The 21,210-nt window shown below is 58.4% G+C and overlaps 2 protein-coding genes across 2 annotated transcripts; one reads left to right on the forward strand and one right to left on the reverse strand.

Annotated features, from left to right (window-relative positions):
- Nucleotides 1-250: 250 nt before the first annotated feature.
- On the reverse strand, nucleotides 251-6,156 carry POLR2I (RNA polymerase II subunit I). The gene is made up of 6 exons (XM_062639036.1): nucleotides 6,077-6,156; nucleotides 2,715-2,769; nucleotides 2,477-2,550; nucleotides 2,115-2,189; nucleotides 451-502; nucleotides 251-366 (listed from the first exon to the last, which is right to left on the reverse strand). Exons 1-6 carry the CDS (start codon nucleotides 6,148-6,150, stop codon nucleotides 304-306), a joined length of 393 nt encoding a protein of 130 aa, XP_062495020.1. The 5' UTR covers nucleotides 6,151-6,156; the 3' UTR covers nucleotides 251-303.
- Nucleotides 6,157-6,338: 182 nt separating this feature from the next.
- TBCB (tubulin folding cofactor B) lies at nucleotides 6,339-17,015 on the forward strand. The gene is made up of 6 exons (XM_062639037.1): nucleotides 6,339-6,450; nucleotides 7,882-8,025; nucleotides 9,850-9,946; nucleotides 12,607-12,798; nucleotides 15,280-15,352; nucleotides 16,883-17,015. Exons 2-6 carry the CDS (start codon nucleotides 7,921-7,923, stop codon nucleotides 16,998-17,000), a joined length of 585 nt encoding a protein of 194 aa, XP_062495021.1. The 5' UTR covers nucleotides 6,339-6,450; nucleotides 7,882-7,920; the 3' UTR covers nucleotides 17,001-17,015.
- Nucleotides 17,016-21,210: the final 4,195 nt, after the last annotated feature.

Raw genomic sequence — 21,210 nt, forward strand, 5'->3', positions numbered from 1 at the left:
GCGCCGGAGGGCTGGGCTGGGCTGAACCTGGATCCCGCCTGGATCCCAGCCCCACATCCAGGGATGCATTTGGTCCCCAGTGGCACATTTGGGGTTACCAGGGCTGTGATTTGGGCCCCAATACCCCCCCCCCTGCCCCATAACCACCCGCACCCCATAACCACGAGCACCCTTTTTTGCCCAGAATAGCCATTATTGTCACCAAAACAACACCCAGTGTGTGTGTGGGGGGTGTTGTTACCCTGGTGGGGGGCACTGGAACAGGAGGTTTTGGGGTGACAGCCCCCACTGGGGGGTTTGGGGTCACTCGGTCCAGCGATGGCCGCAGTGGGGCGCGGTGCAGACGTAGTAGAGCCTCATGGCATCCTGTGGGGGGACACAAAGGGGTTATGGGGGGGTGTAAAGGGGGGGATATGGGGATAGTTTGGGGGGGTCGGGGGGGGGCCTCACCTCAGCTCTGGCGCTGTGGGACTGGAAGAAAACAGCTTCTTTGTGGCCGCACCTATGGGGGGGGCATAAATGGGATGGGAGGGGGGCGTTGAGGGGATGGGGGGCAGCAAGGAGGGGGGGATAAAAGGGGATGGGGAGGCATAAAGGGGATAGGGGCATGAAGGGGATGGGGGGGACAATGGGGATTGGGGGGCAGAAAGGGGATGGGGGGCAGAAAGGGGATGTGGGGCATTAAGGGGATGGGGGGGCAGAAAGGGGATGGGGGGGCAGAAAGGGCATGGGGGGGGCAGAAAGGGGATGGGGGGGCAGAAAGGGGATGGGGGGCATCAAGGGGACAGGGGGGCACAAAGGGGACGGGGGGGCATTAAGGGCATGGGGGGGCAGAAAGGGCATGGGGGGGCAGAAAGGGGATAGTGGGGCAGAAAGGGGATGGGGGGGCATTAAGGAGATGGGGGGGCAGAAAGAGGATGGGGGGCATTAAGGAGATGGGGGGCAGAAAGAGGATGGGGGGGCATTAAGGAGATGGGGGGGCAGAAAGGGGATGGGGGGGCAGAAAGAGGATGGGGGGGGCATTAAGGGGATGGGGGGGCAGAAAGGGGAAGGGGGGCAGTAAGGGGATGGGGGGGCAGAAAGGGGATGGGGGGGCAGAAAGGGGATGGGGGGCAGAAAGGGCATGGGGGGCATAAAGGGGATAGTGGGGCAGAATGGGGATGGGGGGGCAGAAAGGGGATGGGGGGGCATTAAGGAGATGGGGGGGCAGAAAGGGTACAGGGGGGCAGAAAGGGGATGGGGGGCAGAAAGGGATGTGGGGCATTAAGGGGATGAGGGGGGGGGGCAGTCAAAGGGGATGGGGGGCAGAAAGGGGATGTGGGGCAATAAGGGGATGGGGGGGCAGAAAGGGGATGGGGGGGCAGAAAGGGGATGGGGGGCAGAAAGGGGATGTGGGGGAAGCGGGTGGGGGGGCAGAAAGGGGATGGGGGGGTCACAAAGGGGATGGGGGGGCACAAAGGGGATGGGGGGGCATTAAGGGCATGGGGGGGCAGAAAGGGCATGGGGGGGCAGAAAGGGGATAGTGGGGCAGAAAGGGGATGGGGGGCATTAAGGGGATGGGGGGGCAGAAAGGGGATGGGGGGGCATTAAGGAGATGGGGGGGCAGAAAGAGGATGGGGGGGCAGAAAGGGGATGGGGAGGCAGAAAGGGGATGGGGGGCACAAAGGGGATGGGGGGGCAGAAAGGGGATGGGGGGCATTAAGGGCATGGGGGGGCAGAAAGGGGATGGGGGACAGTAAGAGGATGGGGGGGGCAATAAGGGGATGGGGGGGCATTAAGGAGATGGGGGGGCAGAAAGAGGATGGGGGGGCAGAAAGGGGATGGGGGGCCAGAAAGGGGATGGGGGGCCAGAAAGGGGATGGGGGGGCATTAAGGGGATGGGGGGGCAGAAAGGGGATGGGGGGGCATTAAGGAGATGGGGGGCAGAAAGGGGATGGGGGGGGCAGAAAGGGGATGGGGGGGCAGAAAGGGGATGGGGGGGCAGAAAGGGGATGGGGGGGCAGAAAGGGGATGGGGGGCAGAAAGGGGATGGGGGGGCATTAAGGGGATGGGGGGGGCATTAAGGGGATGGGGGGGTCCCCAACACCCCCTTTGTGGGGGGGGGGGGTCCTCACTTCTGGCAGGGGTGATCCTCAGTGCGGGGCAATGTGGGGTCCTGCGACACGTCCGCGATGATCTGGGTGAGCTCACTGCAAGGGGGGGGGGGGGGAATTACCTCATCAATGACTTAATTAACTAATTAGCATATTAATTAGCACCTCATTCAGTCCCTCTCATTTGCTTATTGTCCCTGCCTCAATCCCCCTCCTCCATCGCCCCAATTACCCCTTTCCTAATGCCCCTCATTAAGAACCCATTCATCCCATTAACCCCCAACAACTCACCCCTATTAATTACCCCCATTAATTACCCCCCCCCCTCGCCCATCACTTCATCATTAAGGAGCCCCAATTAAGGAGCTCCTTAATGAACTTACTCCACTTCATGGGTGATCTTGTTCACGTAGATGCAGCTGTTATCAGCCTCTTGCTGGTAGTCACAGTTGCGGCACTGGGGGGCAAAGAGATGGGGGGCACAAACCCTATAAGGTTCTATAGGGGGGGGGTTATCCCATTATGACACCGGGACTGGTCCCTATAACCCCCCCCCTCATTGCTATATGGATTTAGGGGGGCTGCTGCATCCCATTGGGGTCAGTATGGGGGGGCACTTACAGCATAGAGCAGGATCCGGTTCTCCTTGTCCTCCTTGGGGTACAGCATGTTGTTGCTTGGGGGGGGAAAAGGGGGGTTATGTGGGGGGGGTATAGGATATATGGGGGCAAAAGGGGGCGTAGAAGGTATACAGGGGTGTATATGGGATATATGGGGGCAAAAGGGGGTATAGAAGGTATATAGGGGTGTATATGCGGGTATATAGGCATCTATGGGGGCAAAAGGGGGTATAGAAGGTATATGGGGTGTATATGGGGTATATAGGCGTATATGGGGGCAAAAGGGGGTTTAGAAGGTATATAGGGGTGTATATGGGGTATATAGGTGTATATGGGGCAAAAGGGGGTATAGAAGGTATATGGGGTGTATATGGGATATATAGGCATATATGAGGGCAAAAGGGGGTATAGAAGGTATATAGGGGTGTATATGGGGGTATATAGGCATGTATATATAGGCATGTATGGGGGAATATATAGGTGTATATGGGGCATATACGGGGGCACAAGGGGGTATAGAAGGTATATAGGGGTGTATATGGGGTATATAGTATATCTAGGGTGTATATAGGGTGTATATGAGGGGTATACAGGCATATATGGGGGCATAAGGGGGTACAGGAGATATATAGGGGGTATGTAATGATATATAGAAGGCATATGGGAGGATATTGGGGGTATAGCGGGGTATATAGGCATATATGGGGGTACATTGTGGGCATACAGGCATATAGGGGTGTACATAGGGGCTATATAGCAGTACAAGAGACATATATGGGGGTATATATGGGGTACATAGGGCTATGCACGGGTATATGGGAGCATATATGAAACACATGGGGTATATAGGAAGCATATACAGGTAAATGGAGGTATAGGAGAGATATATAGGGTATATATGGCACGTATAGGGGTACATAAGGGAGGTGTGGTGGTGTATGGACTGTGTACAGAGAGTATATAGGGTATATAAGGTGAAAGAGGGGTTTATAGGGGTACATAGCGGGTATAGAACGAAGAGGTAAGGGACACACAATGTGTATGTAAGGGGTCTATAGAGCACATGTAGGGTACAAATAGGGTACATCCAGGGTACATATAGAGCAGATATAGGGTACATATAGAGCACACATACAGCACATATAGAGTAGGTATAGATTACATATACAGCACATACAAGGTACAGATAGGGAACATATAGAGCACATATTAGGCACATATATGATACATATATGGCACATATAGAGTACATATAGGGCGCATCTACAGCAGATATAAAGCACATATAGGGCAGATATAGGGTACATATAGGGCACGTATAGGATACGTATACGGCACATATAGGGCAGATACAGGACACATATAGAGCACATATAGAGCAGATATAGGACACATACAGGGCAGATATAGGGCACATATAGAGCACATATAGAGCAGATATAGGGCACGTATAGAGCACACATAGAGCACATAGCGCAGATATAGGGCACATATAGGGCACACATAGGGCACATATAGGGCACGTACAGCGCACATATAGGGCACACATAGAGCACATATAGGACACGCATAGGGCACACATAGACCACACACAGAGCACACATAGAGCACATACAGGGCACACATAGGGCACACACAGGGCAGATATAGGGCACATATAAGGCACGCAAAGGGCACGCATAGGGCACACATAGGGCACATATGCGGCACGCATAGGGCACGCATAGGGTACACATAGGGCACATATAGGGCATGCATAGAGCACGCATAGGGCACATACAGAGCACACACAGGGCACACGTAGGGCACGCATAGGGCACGTGTAGGGCACGCGTAGGGCACACATAGGGCACATATATAGCACACATAGGGCACATATGGGGCACACATAGGGCATATATGGGGCACACATAGGGCACATATAGGGCACACATAGGGCACACATAGAGCACATATAGGGCACGCATAGGGCACGCATAGGGCACATATAGGGCACACATAGGGCACACATAGGGCACGCATAGGGCACACATAGGGCACACATAGAGCACGCATAGGGCACACAGAGGGCACATATAGGGCACATATAGGGCACACATAGGGCACACATAGGGCACACACAGGGCACATACAGGGCACATATAGGGCACACATAGGGCACACATAGGGCACACATAGGGCACACATAGGGCACACATAGGGCACACATAGGGCACATATAGGGCACGCATAGGGCACATATAGGGCACATATAGGGCACGCATAGGGCACGCATAGGGCACGCATAGGGCACACATAGGGCACACATAGGGCACACATAGGGCACACATAGGGCACACATAGGGCACATATAGGGCACGCATAGGGCACGCATAGGGCACATATAGGGCACACATAGGGCACGCATAGGGCACACATAGGGCACACATAGGGCACATATAGGGCACACATAGGGCACATATAGGGCACACATAGAGCACATATAGGGCACATATAGGGCACACATAGGGCACACATAGGGCACACATAGGGCACACATAGGGCACACATAGGGCACACATAGGGCACATATAGGGCACACATAGGGCACATATAGGGCACACATAGGGCACACATAGGGCACGCATAGGGCACATACAGGGCACACATAGGGCACACATAGGGCACACATAGGGCACATATAGGGCACGCATAGGGCACATATAGGGCACACATAGGGCACACATAGGGCACGCATAGGGCACACATAGGGCACATATAGGGCACACATAGGGCACATATAGGGCACATATAGGGCACGCATAGGGCACATATAGGGCACACATAGGGCACATATAGGGCATGCATAGGGCACACATAGGGCACACATAGGGCACATACAGGGCACACATAGGGCACGTACAGAGCACATATAGGGCACATATAGGGCACACATAGGGCACACAGGGCACACATAGAGCACACATAGGGCACACATAGGGCACACATAGGGCACACATAGGGCACACATAGGGCACATATAGGGCACATATAGGACACGCATAGGGCACACATAGGGCACATATAGGGCACACATAGAGCACGTACAGAGCACACATAGGGCACATATAGGGCACACATAGGGCACATATAGGGCACACATAGGGCACATATAGGGCACACATAGGGCACACATAGAGCACATATAGGGCACACATAGGGCACACATAGGGCACACATAGGGCACATATAGGGCACACATAGAGCACATATAGGGCACGCATAGAGCACACATAGGGCACGCATAGGGCACATATAGGGCACATATAGGGCACACATAGGGCACATATAGGGCACGCATGGGTTCTATGGGGCTCCCCTCACCACTCCTGACAGAACCGGATCCCCACGAAGCCCGGCTCGTAGGCCCCATCCGTCTCCATGGCTGCCCCGCGCATGCGCACAGCCCCGCCCCTTCCCCCTCTCCCTATTGGCTCTTCCCCACCTGGTGGGCGGTGCCTCTCTCTCTGTCTCTCCCCCCATTGGCTACCCGCGGCGCACAGCCAGCTCCCATTGGCTGTTCGGCCCAAAGGCGGGCCGAAGCTTCCAGAAGGCGCTGTGGGGAAGGAGGCGCCATGATGGCGGCGGCGGCGGTGGGGCCTGGGGCCGGCTCCGTGCTGCTCTCGGTCAGCAGCAGCCTCAGCGCCCGCCGGGCCCCGAAGCGGTACAGCACCGGCATCACGGTGGCCGAGCTCAAGGTACCGGCGCCGCCCCACACACCCATGGGTCCTATGGGGCACCCTACAAGACCTACGGTCGCGATGGGGCCCCCACGGTCCCTATGGGGCCCCTCACTGTCCCTATTGGGTACCCCAGACCCACTGTCGCGATGGGGCACCTCACAGACCCACGGTCCCGATGGGGCACCCCAGCCCCACGGTCCCAATGGGGCTCCCACTGTCCGTATGGGGCACCCCAGACCCACGGTCCCTATGGGGCACCCCACAAGACCCACGGTCGCGATGGGGCCCCCACGGTCCCTATGGGGCCCCTCACTGTCCCTATTGGGCAACCCAGACCCACTGTCGCGATGGGGCACCTCACAGACCCACGGTTTCTATGGGGCTCCCACTGTCCCTATGGGGCACCCCAGACCCACGGTCGCGATGGAGGCCCCAGCCGCACGGTCCCTATGGGGTACCCCACAGCCACTCTGTTCCTGTGGAGGCCCCAGCCCCACGGTCCCGATAGGGCACCCCACAGACCCACTGTTCCTGTGGAGGCCCCAGCCCCACTGTCCCTATGGGGCACCCCAGACCCACGGTCCCGATGGGGCACCCCACAGACCCACTGTTCCTGTGGAGGCCCCAGCCCCATGGTCCCTATGGGGCACCCCAGCCCCACGGTCTCTATAGGGCACCCCAGCCCCACGGTCCCGATGGGGCACCCCACAGACCCACTGTTCCTGTGGAGGCCCCAGCCCCACTGTCCCTATGGGGCACCCCAGACCCACTGTCTCTATGGGGCACCCCAGACCCACTGTCGCGATGGAGGCCCCACTGTCGCGATGAAGGCCCCAGCCCCACGGTCCCTATGGGGCCCCCACAGTCCCTATGGGGCACCCCAGACCCACTGTCCCTATGCTGCCCCCCAACTCCACTGACCCTATGGAGGCCCCAACCCCACTGTCCCTATGGGGCACCCTAGCCCCACTGTTCCTGTGGAGGCCCCATACCCACGGTCCCTATGGGGCCCCCCCCCAACCCCACTGTCCCAATATGGAGCCCCAACCCCCCCCAGCCCCACTGTCCCTATGGAAGGCCCAACCCCACTGTCCCTATGGAGCCCCCACTATCCCTATGGACCCCCCAACCCCACTGTCCCTATGGAGCCCCCACTGTCCCTATGGACCCCCCAACCCCACTGTCCCTATGGAGCCCCCCCAACCCCACTGTCCCTATGGAGCTCCCCCAACCCCCCTGTCCCTATGGACCCCCCCCCCCCAACCCCCCTGTCCCTATGGATCCCCCCCCAACCCCACTGTCCCTATGGAGCCCCCAACCCCACTGTCCCTATGGAGCTCCTCCCAACACCACTGTCCCTATGGACCCCCCCATCCCTGCCGAGCGGAACCAGCCCCCTTTCCCCCCCTCTCCCCTTCGTGGCCCTCACCGTGGCCTCCCTTGCAGTGCAAGCTGGAGCTGGTGGTGGGCAGCCCGGCCTCCTGCATGGAGCTCGAGCTCTACAGCGCTGAGGACGAGCCCCTGGCCCGCCTCGACTGCGATGAGGCTCTGCTGGGCTCCTACCCGCTGGGGGACGGATGCAGGCTGCACGTGGGTACCCAAAACACCCCCAAAACCCCTGGTTTCAAGCCAAAAACGGCCCTGAAACACCCCAAAACCCCTGTTTTCAACCCAGAAATGGCCTTGGAACACCCAAAATCCATCTTTTCAACCCCAAAATGGCCCTGAAACACCCCAAACCCCCTGTTTTCAACCCAGAAATGGCCTTGAAACACCCCCAAAACCCCTGTTTTCAACCCAGAAATGGCCTTGAAACACCCCCAAACCCCGTTTTCAAGCCAAAAATGGCCCTGAAACACCCCCAAAACCCCTGTTTTCAACCCAGAAATGGCCTTGGAACACCCCCAAACCCCTGTTTTCAACCCAAAAATGGCCTTGGAACACCCCAAAACCCTTTTTATCGACCCCAGAATGGCCTTGGAACACCCAAACCCCTTTTTGTCCACCCAAAAATGGCCTTGGAACACCCCAAAACCCTTTTTATCGACCCAAAAATGGCCTTGGAACACCCAAAACCCTTTTTATCAACCCAAAAATGGCCTTGGAACACCCAAAATCCATTTTTTCACCCTGAAAATGCCTTTGGAACCCCCCAAATCCATCTTTTCGCCCTGAAAATGGCCCTGGAACACCCCAAACCCCTTTTTTCAACCCAAAAATGGCCTTGGAACACCCCAAACCCCCTTTTTTCAACCCAAAAAAGGCCTTGGAACACCCAAAATCCATCTTTTCGCTCTGAAAATGGCCTGGACCACCCCAAACCCCTTGTTTTCCCCCCAGAAATAGCCTTGGAACCCCCAAATCCATTTTTTCACCCTAAAACTGGCCTTAAACCCTCCCAAAAACCCCTTTTCACACCCAAATCCCCCTTTTCCACCCCCAAAAACAGCATTGGACCCCCAAAATCCATCTTTTCACCCTGAAAATGGCCTGGAACCCCCCCCAAACCCCTTTTTTCACCCCCAAAATGGCATTGGACCCCCCAAAATCCATCTTTTCCCCTTGAAAACGGCCTTGAAACCCCCCAAACCCCTTTCTTCACCCCCAAAATAGCATTGGACCCCCAAAAATCCATCTTTTCACCCTGAAAATGGCCTGGAAACCCCCCCAAACCCCTTTTTTCACCCCCAAAATGGCATTGGACCCCCAAAAATCCATCTTTTCACCCTGAAAATGGCCTTGAAACCCCCCCAAACCCCTTTCTTCACCCCCAAAATGGCTTTGGACCCCCAAAATCCATCTTTTCACCTTGAAAATGGCCTTGAAACCCCCCCAAACCCCTTTTTTCACCCCCAAAATGGCATTGGACCCCCAAAAATCCATCTTTTCACCCTGAAAATGGCCTGGAAACCCCCCAAAACCCCTTTCTTCACCCCCAAAATGGCATTGGACCCCCAAAAATCCATCTTTTCACCCTGAAAATGGCCTTGAAACCCCCCCAAACCCCTTTTTTCACCCCCAAAATGGCATTGGACCCCCCAAAATCCATCTTTTCACCTTGAAAACACCCTTGAAACCCCCCAAATCCCCTCTTTTCCCCTGAAAAATGGCCTTGAAGCCCCCCCAAATCCCCCCTTTTCACCCCAGAGACACCCTAAGCCCCCCTTTTCACCCCCAAAATGCCCTTGAAATCCCCAAAACACCTCTTTCTCACCCTAAAAATGGTCTCGAAACCCCCAAGTCCCCCTTCCTCTGCCCAAACCCAGCCTCAAATCCCCTTTTCTCACCCCAAATCCCCCCTTCACAACCCCAAACTGGCCTTGAAACCCCCCGAATCCCCTCTTCTCCCCCCAAAGAGGCTTTGAAACCCCCAAATCCCCCCTTTTTCACCCCAAAACGGGGTGTCCCCCCCAGGTGATCGACCGCAGCGGCGCCCGCATTGGGGAGTACGAGGACGTGTCCCAGGTGGAGAAGTACGAGATGGCAGAGAGCGACTACGACAAGAGGCCAGGTGGGGTGGTGGGGCCAGCCCCATAGGGCTGACACCCCATGGTGGCCCTATGGGGTCCTCTATGGTGGCCCTGTGGTGTCCCCACTGTGTGACACCCCATGGTGGCCCTATGGGGTTCTCTGTGGTGGCCCTATGAGGTCCCCACTGTGCTGACACCCCATGGTGGCCCTATGGGGTCCTCTGTGGTGGTCCTGTGGTGTCCCCACTGTGCTGACACCCCATGGTGGCCCTATGGGGTCCCCACTGTGCTGACACCCCATGGTGGCCCTATGGGGTTCTCTATGGTGGCCCTGTGGTGTCCCCACTGTGCTGACACCCCATGGTGGCCCTATGGGGTTCTCTATGGTGGCCCTGTGGTGTCCCCACTGTGCTGACACCCCATGGTGGCCCTATGGGGTCCTCTGTGGTGGCCCTGTGGTGTCCCCACTGTGCTGACACCCCATGGTGGCCCTATGGGGTCCCCACTGTGCTGACACCCCATGGTGGCCCTATGGGGTCCCCACTGTGCTGACACCCCATGGTGGCCCTATGGGGTCCTCTATGGTGGCCCTGTGGTGTCCCCACTGTGCTGACACCCCATGGTGGCCCTATGGGGTCCCCACTGTGCTGACACCCCATGGTGGCCCTATGGGGTCCCCACTGTGCTGACACCCCATGGTGGCCCTATGGGGTCCTCTGTGGTGGCCCTGTGGTGTCCCCACTGTGCTGACACCCCATGGTGTCTCTAGGGTGACCCTGTGGTGTCCCCACAGGGCTGACACCCCATGGTGGCCCTATGGGGTCCGGTCCTCTATGGTGTCCCTGTGGTGTCCCCACTGTGTGACACCCCATGGTGTCCCCTAGGGTGTCCCTGTGGTGTCCCCACTGTGTGACACCCCATGGTGGCCCTATGGGGTCCCCCATGGTGTCCCTATGGTGTCCCCTATGTGTCCCTTCCGTGCCCCCACTGTGCTGCCACCCTATGGTGTCTCCTAGGGTGTCCCTTGGGGTGTCCCCACTGTGCTGCCAACCCTATGGGGTCCCCCATGGTGTCCCTATGGGGTCCCTCCTGTGCTGCCACCCCATGGTGTCCCTGTGTTGTCGTTATGGGGTCCCCTAAGATGTCCCTATGGGGTCCTCACTGCACTGCCACCCTATGGGGTCCCCTAGGGTGTCCCTATGGGGTCCCCCGTGGTGTCCCTATGGTGTCCCCATGTTGTCCTTATGGTGTCCCCTAAGATGTCCCTATGGTGTCCCCCATGGTGTCCCTATGGTGTCCCCACTGTGCTGCCACCCTATGGGATCCCCCCTGGTGTCCCTATGGGGTCCCCACTGTGCTGCCACCCTATGGGATCCCCCCTGGTGTCCCTATGGGGTCCCCCCTGGTGTCCCTATGGGGTCCCCACTGTGCTGCCATCCCTATGGTGTCCCCAATGCTCACTGTCCCCCCTTTATCACTGTCCCTATGGTGCCACCACCACCTTCCCAGGGACCAAGTGACACTGTGGGGCCAGCCCCACTGTGTTGCCACCCCCATGGTGTCCCCTAAGTGTCTCCTAAGGTGTCCCCAAGGTGTCTCCTATGGTGTCCCCAAGACCCCTGTCCCCCCCTTCCCAGCATCCCCATCGTGGCCCTGCTGTCCCTGTGGAGCCCCCCAACCCCACTGTCCCTATGGAGCCCCCCAACCCCACTGTCCCTATGGAGCCTCCCCCAACCCCACTGTCCCTATGGAGCTCCCAGCCCCACTGTCCCTATGGAGCCCCCCCCAACCCCACTGTCCCTATGGAGCCCCCCCCCCCAACCCCACTGTCCCTATGGAGCCCCCCAACCCCACTGTCCCTATGGAGCCCCCCAACCCCACTGTCCCTATGGAGCTCCCAGCCCCACTGTCCCTAGCACTGTCCCTATGGAGCCCCCCAACCCCACTGTCCCTATGGAGCCCCCCCCAACCCCACTGTCCCTTTGGAGCTCCACTGTCCCTATGCAGCCCCCCCCAACCCCCCTGTCCTTATGGAGCCCCCCCCAACCCCACTGTCCCTATGGAGCCCCCCCCCCTTGTCCCTATGGAACCCCCCCAACCCCATTGCCCCTATGGAGCCCCCCAACCCCACTGTCCCTATGGAGCTCCCCCAGCCCCACTGCCCCTATGCAGCCCCCCCCAACCCCACTGTCCCTATGGAGCCCCCCAGCCCCACTGTCCCTATGGAACTCCCAACCCCACTGTCCCTATGGAGCCTCCCCCAACCCCACTGTCCCTATGGATCCCCCCCCAACCCCACTGTCCCTATGGATCCCCCCCAACCCCACGTTCCCAACCCCACTGTCCCTATGGAGCCCCCCAACCCCACTGTCCCTATGGAGCCCCCCAGCCCCACTGTCCCTATGGAACTCCCAGCCCCACTGTCCCTATGGCCCCCCCCAAACCCCCCTGTCCCTATGGACCCCCCCCAACCCCACTGTCCCTATGGAGCCCCCCCAACCCCACTGTCCCTATGGAGCCCCCCCTGTCCCTATGGACCCCCCCCAACCCCACTGTCCCTATGCTGCACCCCAACCCCACTGTCTCTATGGAACCCCCCAACCCCAGTCCTTATGGAGCCCTCCAACCCCACTGTCCCTATGGAGCCCCCCCTTTCCCTATGGAGCCCCCCCCAACCCCCCTGTCCCTTTGCCCCCCCCAGAGTCCCTCCGCAGCTTCCTCCGGCAGCGCCAATGGGGCCGTTACGACGCGGAGGCCGCGCGGCGCCGGGCGCAGGAGCAGCGGCAGCGCCGGGAGCAGGATGAGGCCGTGGCGCTGGCGCTGCCGCTGGGCTCCCGCTGCCTGGTGCGGGTGCCGGGACAGCCCTGCCGCCGCGGCACCATCATGTACGTGGGTAGGTGCCGGCCCCAGAGCCCCCCCGCGCGGACCCGAAACCGCCCCAAAGTCACCCAAAACGGCCCCAAAGTCACCCAAAACGGCCCCAAAGTCACCCGAAACGGCCCCAAAGTCACCCGAAACAGACCCAAATTCACCCGAAACGGCCCCAAAGTCACCCAAAACGGCCCCAAAGTCACCCGAAACGGCCCCAAAGTCACCCGAAACGGACCCAAATTGACCAAAACAGCTCCAAATTCACCCGAAACGGCCCCAAAATCACCTGAAACGGCCCCAAATTCACCTGAAACGGACCCAAATTGACCAAAACGGCCCCAAATTCACCCGAAACGGCCCCAAAGTCACCCGAAACGGCCCCAAATTCACCCAAAACACACCCAGATTGACCCAAAACACACCCAATTTCACCCAAAACAGCCCCAAATTCACCCGAAACGGCCCCAAATTCAACTGAAACAGCCCCAAATTCACCCGAAACGGACCCAAATTGACCAAAACGGCCCCAAAGTCACCCAAAACGGCCTCAAATTCACCTGAAACGGACCCAAATTGACCAAAACGGCCCCAAATTCACCCAAAAAGGCCTCAAATTCACCCGAAACGGCCCCAAATTGACCAAAACGGCCCCAAAGTCACCGGAAACGGCCCCAAATTCACCCAAAACACACCCAGATTGACCCAAAACACACCCAATTTCACCCGAAACGGACCCAAATTGACCAAAACGGCCCCAAAGTCACCCGAAACGGCCCCAAATTCACCTGAAACGGACCCAAATTGACCAAAACAGCCCCAAATTCACCTGAAACGGCCCCAGATTCACCCAAAACAGCCCAAATTCACCCGAAACGGCCCCAAATTCACCTGAAACGGACCCAAATTGACCAAAACAGCCCCAAATTCACCCAAAACACACCCGATTTGACGAAAAAAAAACAAATTGACCCAAATTCACCTGAAACAGCCCCAAATTCACACAAAATGGCCCCAAATTCACCCGGAACGGCCCCAAATTCACCTGGAACGGACCCAAATTGACCAAAACAGCCCCAAATTCACGCGAAACGGCCCCAAATTCACCTGAAACGGACCCAAATTGACGAAAACGGCCCCAAATTCACCCGAAACGGCCTCAAATTCACCCAAAACGGCCCCAAATTCACCTGAAACGGCCCCAAATTCACCCAAAACACACCCGATTTGACCAAAAAAACCAAATTGACCCAAAACATCCCCAAATTCACCCGAAACAGCCCCAAATTCACCCAAAACAGCCCCAAATTCACCCGAAACACCCCCAAATTGACCAAAACAGCCCCAATTTCACCCAAAGCAGCCCCAAATTCACCCAAAACAGCCCCAAATTCACCTAAAACATCCCAAATTCACCCAAAACACACCCAGATTGACCCAAAACACACGCAATTTCACCCAAAACATTCCGAAATTCACCCGAAACGGCCCCAAATTCACCCGAAACAGCCCCAAAATCACCCGAAACAGCCCCAAATTCACCCAAAACAATCCTGGTTTGACCCAAAACACCCCCAATTTCACCCAAAACACCCCCAATTTCATGCAAAATACCCCCAATTTCACCCAAAACACACCTGGTTTGACCCAAAAAACACCCAATTTCACCGAAAACATGCCCAATTACACCCAAACCAGCCCCAGATTGACCAAAACACCCCCAATTTCACCCAAAACATCCCCAATTTCACCCAAAACATCCCCAAATTGACGCAAAGCCTCACCAGATTGACCCAAAACAGCCCCAAATTCTCCCAAAGCAGCCCCAAATTCACCAAAAACAGCCCCAAATTCACCCGAAACGGCCCCAAATTCACCCGAAACGGCCCCAAATTCACCCGAAACACACTCACATTGACCCAAAACACTCCCAGTTTCACACAAAACAGCCCAAATTCACCCCAAACAGCCCCAGATTGACCCAAGACACCCCAAAATTGACCCAAAACACCCCCAATTTCACCCAAAACAGCCCCAGATTGACCCAAAACACCCCAAAATTGACCCAAAACACTCCCAATTTCACCCAAAACACCCTCAAGGGGCCCAAAACACCCCCAGTTTGACCCCAACCCCCCCCCAAATTGACCCAAAACACCCCCAAAGTGACCACAAACCCACCAAGATGTCCCAAATCCCCCTCAAACCCCCCAAAATGACCCCAACCCCCCCAAAGTGACCCCAACCCCCCAAATTGACCCCAAACGCCCCAAATGACCCCAACCCCCCCAAGTGACCCCAACCCCCCCAAAGTGACCCCAACGCCCCAAAATGACCCCAACCCCCCCAAAATGACCCCAACCCCCCAAATTGACCCCAACCCCCCCAAGTGACCCCACCCCCCCAAAATGACCCCAAACCCCCCAAAGGACCCCAACCCCCCCAAGTGACCCCAACCCCCCCAAAATGACCCCAACCCCCCATGTTCTCCCCCCCCTCCCCCCAGGCCAGACCGACTTCAAGCCTGGCCACTGGGTGGGGGTGCGCTATGACGAGCCGCTGGGCAAGCACGACGGCAGGTACCGACCCCCCCATTGCCCCCCGACCTCCTGCTGTCCCCTCCCCCCAACCTCCTGGTGTCCCCTCCCCCCCCCAACCTCCTTGTGTCCCCTCCCCCCTCTCCTTGAGCCCCCCCAACCTCCTTGTGTCCCCTCCCCCCAACCTGCTTGTGTCCCCTCCCCCTCAACCTCCTTGTGTCCCCTCCCCCCCTCTTTGAGACCCCCCCAACCTCCTTGTGTCCCCTCCCTCCCCAACCTCCTTTGTGTCCCCTCCTTTGTGTCCCCTCCCCCCCCAACCTCCTTGTGTCCCCTCCCCCCCCCCTTGTGTCCCCTCCCAACCTCCTCTGTTGAGACCCCCCCACTTCCTTGTGTCCCCCTCCCCCCCTTGTGTCCCCTCCCCCCCAACCTCTTTCTGCCCCTCCCCCCACCTCCTCGTGTCCCCTCCCCCCCTTGTCCCCCCACCAACCTCCTTGTGTCCCCTCCCCCCAACTTCCTTATTTCCCCTCCCCCGCACCTCCTTGTGTCCCCCCCTTATGTCCCCTCCCCCCAACCTCCTTCTGCCCCTCCCCCCCTTGTATCCCCTCCCCCCTCACCTCCTTGTGTTCCCTCCCCCCCACCCCCCTTGTGTCCCCCCCCAACCTCCTTGTCCCCCCCCACTTCGTGTCCCCTCCCCCTTCCTTGTGTCCCCTCCCCCCTTGTGTCCCCCCCAACCTCCTCTTGTCCCCTCCCCCCCACCTCCTCGTGTCCCCTCCCCCCCTTGTGTCCCCACCAACCTCCTTGTGTCCCCACCCCCCACGTGTCCCCTCCCCCCTTGTATCCCCTCCCCCCAACCTCCTTCTGCCCCTCCCCCCCTTGTATCCCCTCCCCCCCAACCTCCTCGTGTCCCCTCCCCCTCACCTCCTTGTGTTCCCTCCCCCAACCTCCTTGTCCCCCCCCACTTCGTGTCCCCTCCCCCCTCCCCCCTCCCCCCCCCACTTCGTGTCCCCTCCCCCCTCCTTGTGTCCCCTCCCCCCTCCTTGTGTCCCCATCCCCCTTGTGTCCCCCCCAACCTCCTCTTGTCCCCTCCCCCCCACCTCTTTGTGTCCCCACCCCCCACGTGTCCCCACCCCCCACGTGTCCCCCCCCAGTTGTATCCCCTCCCCCCTCACCTCCTCGTGTCCCCTCCCCCTCAACCTCCTTGTCCCACCCCACTTCATGTCCCCTCCCCCCTCCTTGTGTCCCCTCCCCCCCCACTTCGTGTCCCCTCCCCCCTCCTTGTGTCCCCATCCCCCTTGTGTCCCCCCCAACCTCCTCTTGTCCCCTCCCCCCCGTGTCCCCTCCCCCCTTGTCCCCCCACCAACCTCCTTGTGTCCCCACCCCCCTTGTGTCCCCTCCCCCTCAACCTCCTTGTCCCACCCCACTTCATGTCCCCTTGTGTCCCCTCCCCCCCCCCTTGTGTCCCCTCCCCCCCCTTTGTCCCCATCCCCTTGTGTCCCCCAACCTCCTGTCTGCCCCTCCCCCCCCCAGTTGTATCCCCTCCCCCCTCACCTCCTCGTGTCCCCTCCCCCCCAGCGTTGGCTCCCGCCGTTACTTCGAGTGCCCCCCCAAATACGGGGCCTTCGTGCGCCCCCAAAGCGTCACCGCCGGCGACTTCCCGGAGGAGGGCCCCGACCTCGAGGACGAGCTCTGAGGAGGGGGGGGGCAGGGCCCCCCTCCCCCCACCCCCCCAAAATCCGCGCCCCCGACACCCCAAAAACGCCGTTTCCCGCCACCCCCCCACCACCTTTTTGGCGGGATTTCCCCCCCGCTGGCCACGCCCCCTCGGCTCTGAAGGGGCGTGGCCGCGTGGGGGCGCCCTCTGTCTGCAACTGCTCTCCATTGAGAGGGGGCGTGGCTTTGAAGGGGCGTGGCTTCCACGCTGGCCACACCCCCTGTGTGACGCGGCTCTCCACCGGGGGGGGGGGGCGTGGCTTTCTTTAGTTCACGCCCCTCATTTCTATGGAAGGGGCGTGGCCTGCTCGGCGCGCCTCTGCCTGGGGGCGTGGCTTCCACGCTGGCCACGCCCCTCACGTGCATCTGGAGCGGCTCTCCAAGGGGATATGGGGGCGTGGCTTCATTTTGACACACACCCCCCCCGTAGGGGCGTGTCTTGTATGACGCTCCTCTACATGGGGGCGTGGCTTCCCTCTGGCCACGCCCCCCCCCCCGCGTGTAACCACCGCTGCTCTCCATAATGGGCCGTGGCTTCCTTTAGACCACGCCCCCTCGACTGTGTAAGGGGCGTGGCCTGCCGGACTCCCTTCTGCCTACGGGGGCGTGGCTTCCCCTGCGGCAGCCAATCGGTGAGCGCGCTGAGGAAAAGGAGGCGGGGCCAAGCAGGGTGAGTGGTCCCAGCCCCCCCCCCCGGCAGGTACCGGGCCCATAAAGTGGCGTTTTAAGGTGAAAACCCGTTTCTTGGTCATTTTTGCGTAGCCAATAGGGACGCTCCTTCCGCTTCCGCCAATCACAGTTCGCAACGGGCGGGACGGCGGCGGCGGCTGACCAATAGGCGCGGCGAAGGTCAGCGGCGGCGGCCAATGAGCGCTCGGCGGTGTCTCCTCCGGCCGGAGCGATGCCGGATGCGGTGCTGGCTATGGGGGGATGGACCCCCCATATCCCATCGCCCCCCATATCCCGAGACCCCCATATCCCTTCACCCCCCTTATCCCATCGCCCCCATATCCCATCACCCCCATATCCCATCATTTCCATATCCCATCACCCCCCATATCTCTTCACCCCCATATCCCATTACCCCCCATATCCCATCGCCCCCCATATCCCGTGACCCCCATATCCCATCACCCCCCATATCCCATCGCCCCCATATCCCATCACCCCCCATATCCCATCACCCCCCCATACCTTCACCCCATATCCCATGACCCCTTATCCCATCACCCCCATATCCCATCATTCCCATATCCCATCACCCCCCATTATCTCTTCACCCCCATATCCCATCGCCTCCATATCCCATGACCCCCATATCCCATCACCCCCCATATCCCATCACCCCCCAAATCCCATCACCGCCCATATCCCATCATTCCCATATTCCATTACCCCCCATATCCCATCACCCCCCGTATCTCTTCACCCCCATATCCCATTACCCCCCATATCTCATCACCCCCCATATCTCTATATCCCCTATATCCCATCATCACCATCACCCCCCATATCCCATAATCCCTATATCCCATCATCACCCCCCCATATCCCTATATCCCATAATCCCTATATCCCATCATCACCCCCATCGTACCACCCACCCCCCCGACCCCACTGAGCACCCATTTGGCCCCATTCCTCCTCCCCTCCCTCATTCCCAGCCTCCTTTTGGGGCCATTCCTGTGTCTTTTGGGGTTCTCCATCCCTGGTTTACCCCAACACCCTCATTTTGGGGTTAAAAAGAGGGATTTTGGTCCCACTTGGAATGGGGTGGAGGGGAGGAGAGGGTAATAAAGGCGGTGGGAGAGCCCCAGCTTGCCCCATTCATTCCTGTGGGATAAGGGGGGATTCCCATTGCCACCGAAGCCCCATAACCAATGAACCCCATATGCTCCCCATGGCTTCATCCCTTGCCAATATCCATAGGGAACGGGGGCCCATCCGGATCCCCCCCCCCCCCCCCCCCCGTTTTGGGCCAGGCACCGAATTCCTCAGCTCGGGAAAAGCAGGAAAAAAAGGCAACTTCCATCACCAAGAACTACAGGGGGGACGTGTTAGGCCCGAAGATATCGCGACAGGCCCCAGAGATATCGCGACAGGCCCCAGAGATATCGCGACAGGCTCCAGAGATATCGCGACAGGCCCCAGATATCGCGACAGGCTCCAGATATCGCGACAGAGATATCGCGACAGGTCCCAGATATCGCGACAGGCTCCAGAGATATCGCGACAGGCCCCAGATATCGCGACAGGCTCCAGAGATATCGCGACAGGCTCCAGAGATATCGCGACAGGCTCCAGATATCGCGACAGGCCCCAGATATCGCGACAGGTCCCGTGATCGCTCGCGCAACAGCTCCCTCCCAGGCCCTCAGCGGCTCCTTCGCCAGCACAAAACGCCCCCAAAAGGCCCCCAAATTGGGCTTATTTTGGGGTGAAATCGCTTAAAAATGGAATTATTTTTGGGGGGGGGGATTGGATTTTAAGAGGTTTTTGAGGGGGGAAAAAATGGGGATTTTTTTGAGGTGGGAAAATCCCCCCCCCAAAATCTGCAGTTTTGAGCCCGAATCATCAGGAGGAAGCAGCAGGAAAAGGGCAAAATGGTTCAAAAGTGGCTTTTGGCCCCAGTTTGGCCTCCAATTGGACTGGTTTTGACCCCCCAAACCCCCCTCCCAAAAACACCTCCTTTTCACAGCAGAATCCCCTCTTTGGGGTCCAAAATCGCCCGTTTTGGGCCCATTTTGGGCCTTTCTGGGAGGATTTGGGGGATGGGGAGAGCCCTTTGTGGAGGGGGGTTGGGGGGTGATGTGGGGTGGGGGTTTGGGGGTGTTTTCATCCCTGGGGGGGGGGGGTCTTAAAGTGCGAAGAGACCCAGGTGGGGCGCTGGGAGCCTTCCCCGTGCTCTCCCAGTGGTACCATGAAAATCCAGTTGCTGGGAATGCTGGGAAGGATCCAGGAATCCAAGGTTCCAACCCCCCCCCCTCCGTCCTCACAGCCCCCCATTAATCCCTATGGGACCCACAGGACAAATTCCCCCCCCCCCCCTTCCCATCTCATGTGTCCTCTTCACATCCCAATCCCGATTTTCCTGCCCCATTGGGTCCAAATCCCAACCGAGCGCCGGCTTTTCCCAAGGGAATCCCCCCCCAAATGGGATGGGGGCAGCGGGAGCACCCCCTCCCTCCCCTCTGTAAGTGCTTCATGGCGGGAGCAGGGAATGGGGTCCTGGGAAGTGCTGGGATCCAGGGGATGATTCCTGGGATGCATCAGCTGAGCCTTGGGTTGTTCCGGGAATGCCTTGGGCCGTGGCGGATGGGCCTCAGATCCCAATGGATGAGGTTCAGATTCCAATGGATGAGGTTCAGATCCCAATGGATGAGGTTCAGATCCCAATGGATGAGGTTCAGGTCTCAATGGATGGGCCTCAGATCCCAGTGGATGAGCTTCAGGTCTCAATGGATGAGCCTTAGATCCCAATGGATGAGCGTCAGATCCCAATGGATGAGGTTCAGATCCCAATGGATGAGCATCAGATCCCAATGGATGAGCTTCAGGTCTCAATGGATGAGCCTTAGATCCCAATGGATGAGGTTCAGATCCCAATAGATGAGGTTCAGATCCCAATGGATGAGGTCAGATCCCAATGGATGAGCTTCAGATCCCAATGGATGAGCCTTAGATCCCAATGGATGAGCTTCAGGTCTCAATGGATGAGCCTTAGATCCCAATGGATGAGGTTCAGATCCCAATGGATGAGGTTCAGATGGCAATGGATGAGCCTTAGATCCCAACGGATGAGCCTTAGATCCCAATGGATGAGCCTCAGATGGCAACAGATGAGCCTTAGATCCCAACAGATGAGCTTCAGATCCCAACGGATGAGCTTCAGATCCCAACAGATGAGCTTCAGATCCCAACAGATGAGCCTTAGATCCCAATGGATGAGGTTAGATCCCAACGGATGAGCCTTAGATCCCAACGGATGAGCTTCAGGTCTCAATGGATGAGCCTTAGATCCCAATGGATGAGCTTCAGATCCCAATGGATGAGCCTTAGATCCCAACGGATGAGCTTCAGATCCCAACGGATGAGCCTTAGATCCCAACGGATGAGCCTCAGATGTCAACGGATGAGCGTTAGATCCCAACGGATGAGCCTCACATCCCATTGGATGAGCCTTAGATCCC

This window comes from Pezoporus occidentalis, unplaced genomic scaffold (genome assembly GCF_034315485.1).
Source record: "Pezoporus occidentalis ecotype Australia unplaced genomic scaffold, CSIRO_AGI_Poc_V1 ctg598, whole genome shotgun sequence".
NCBI classification, from domain to species: Eukaryota; Metazoa; Chordata; class Aves; order Psittaciformes; family Psittacidae; genus Pezoporus; species Pezoporus occidentalis.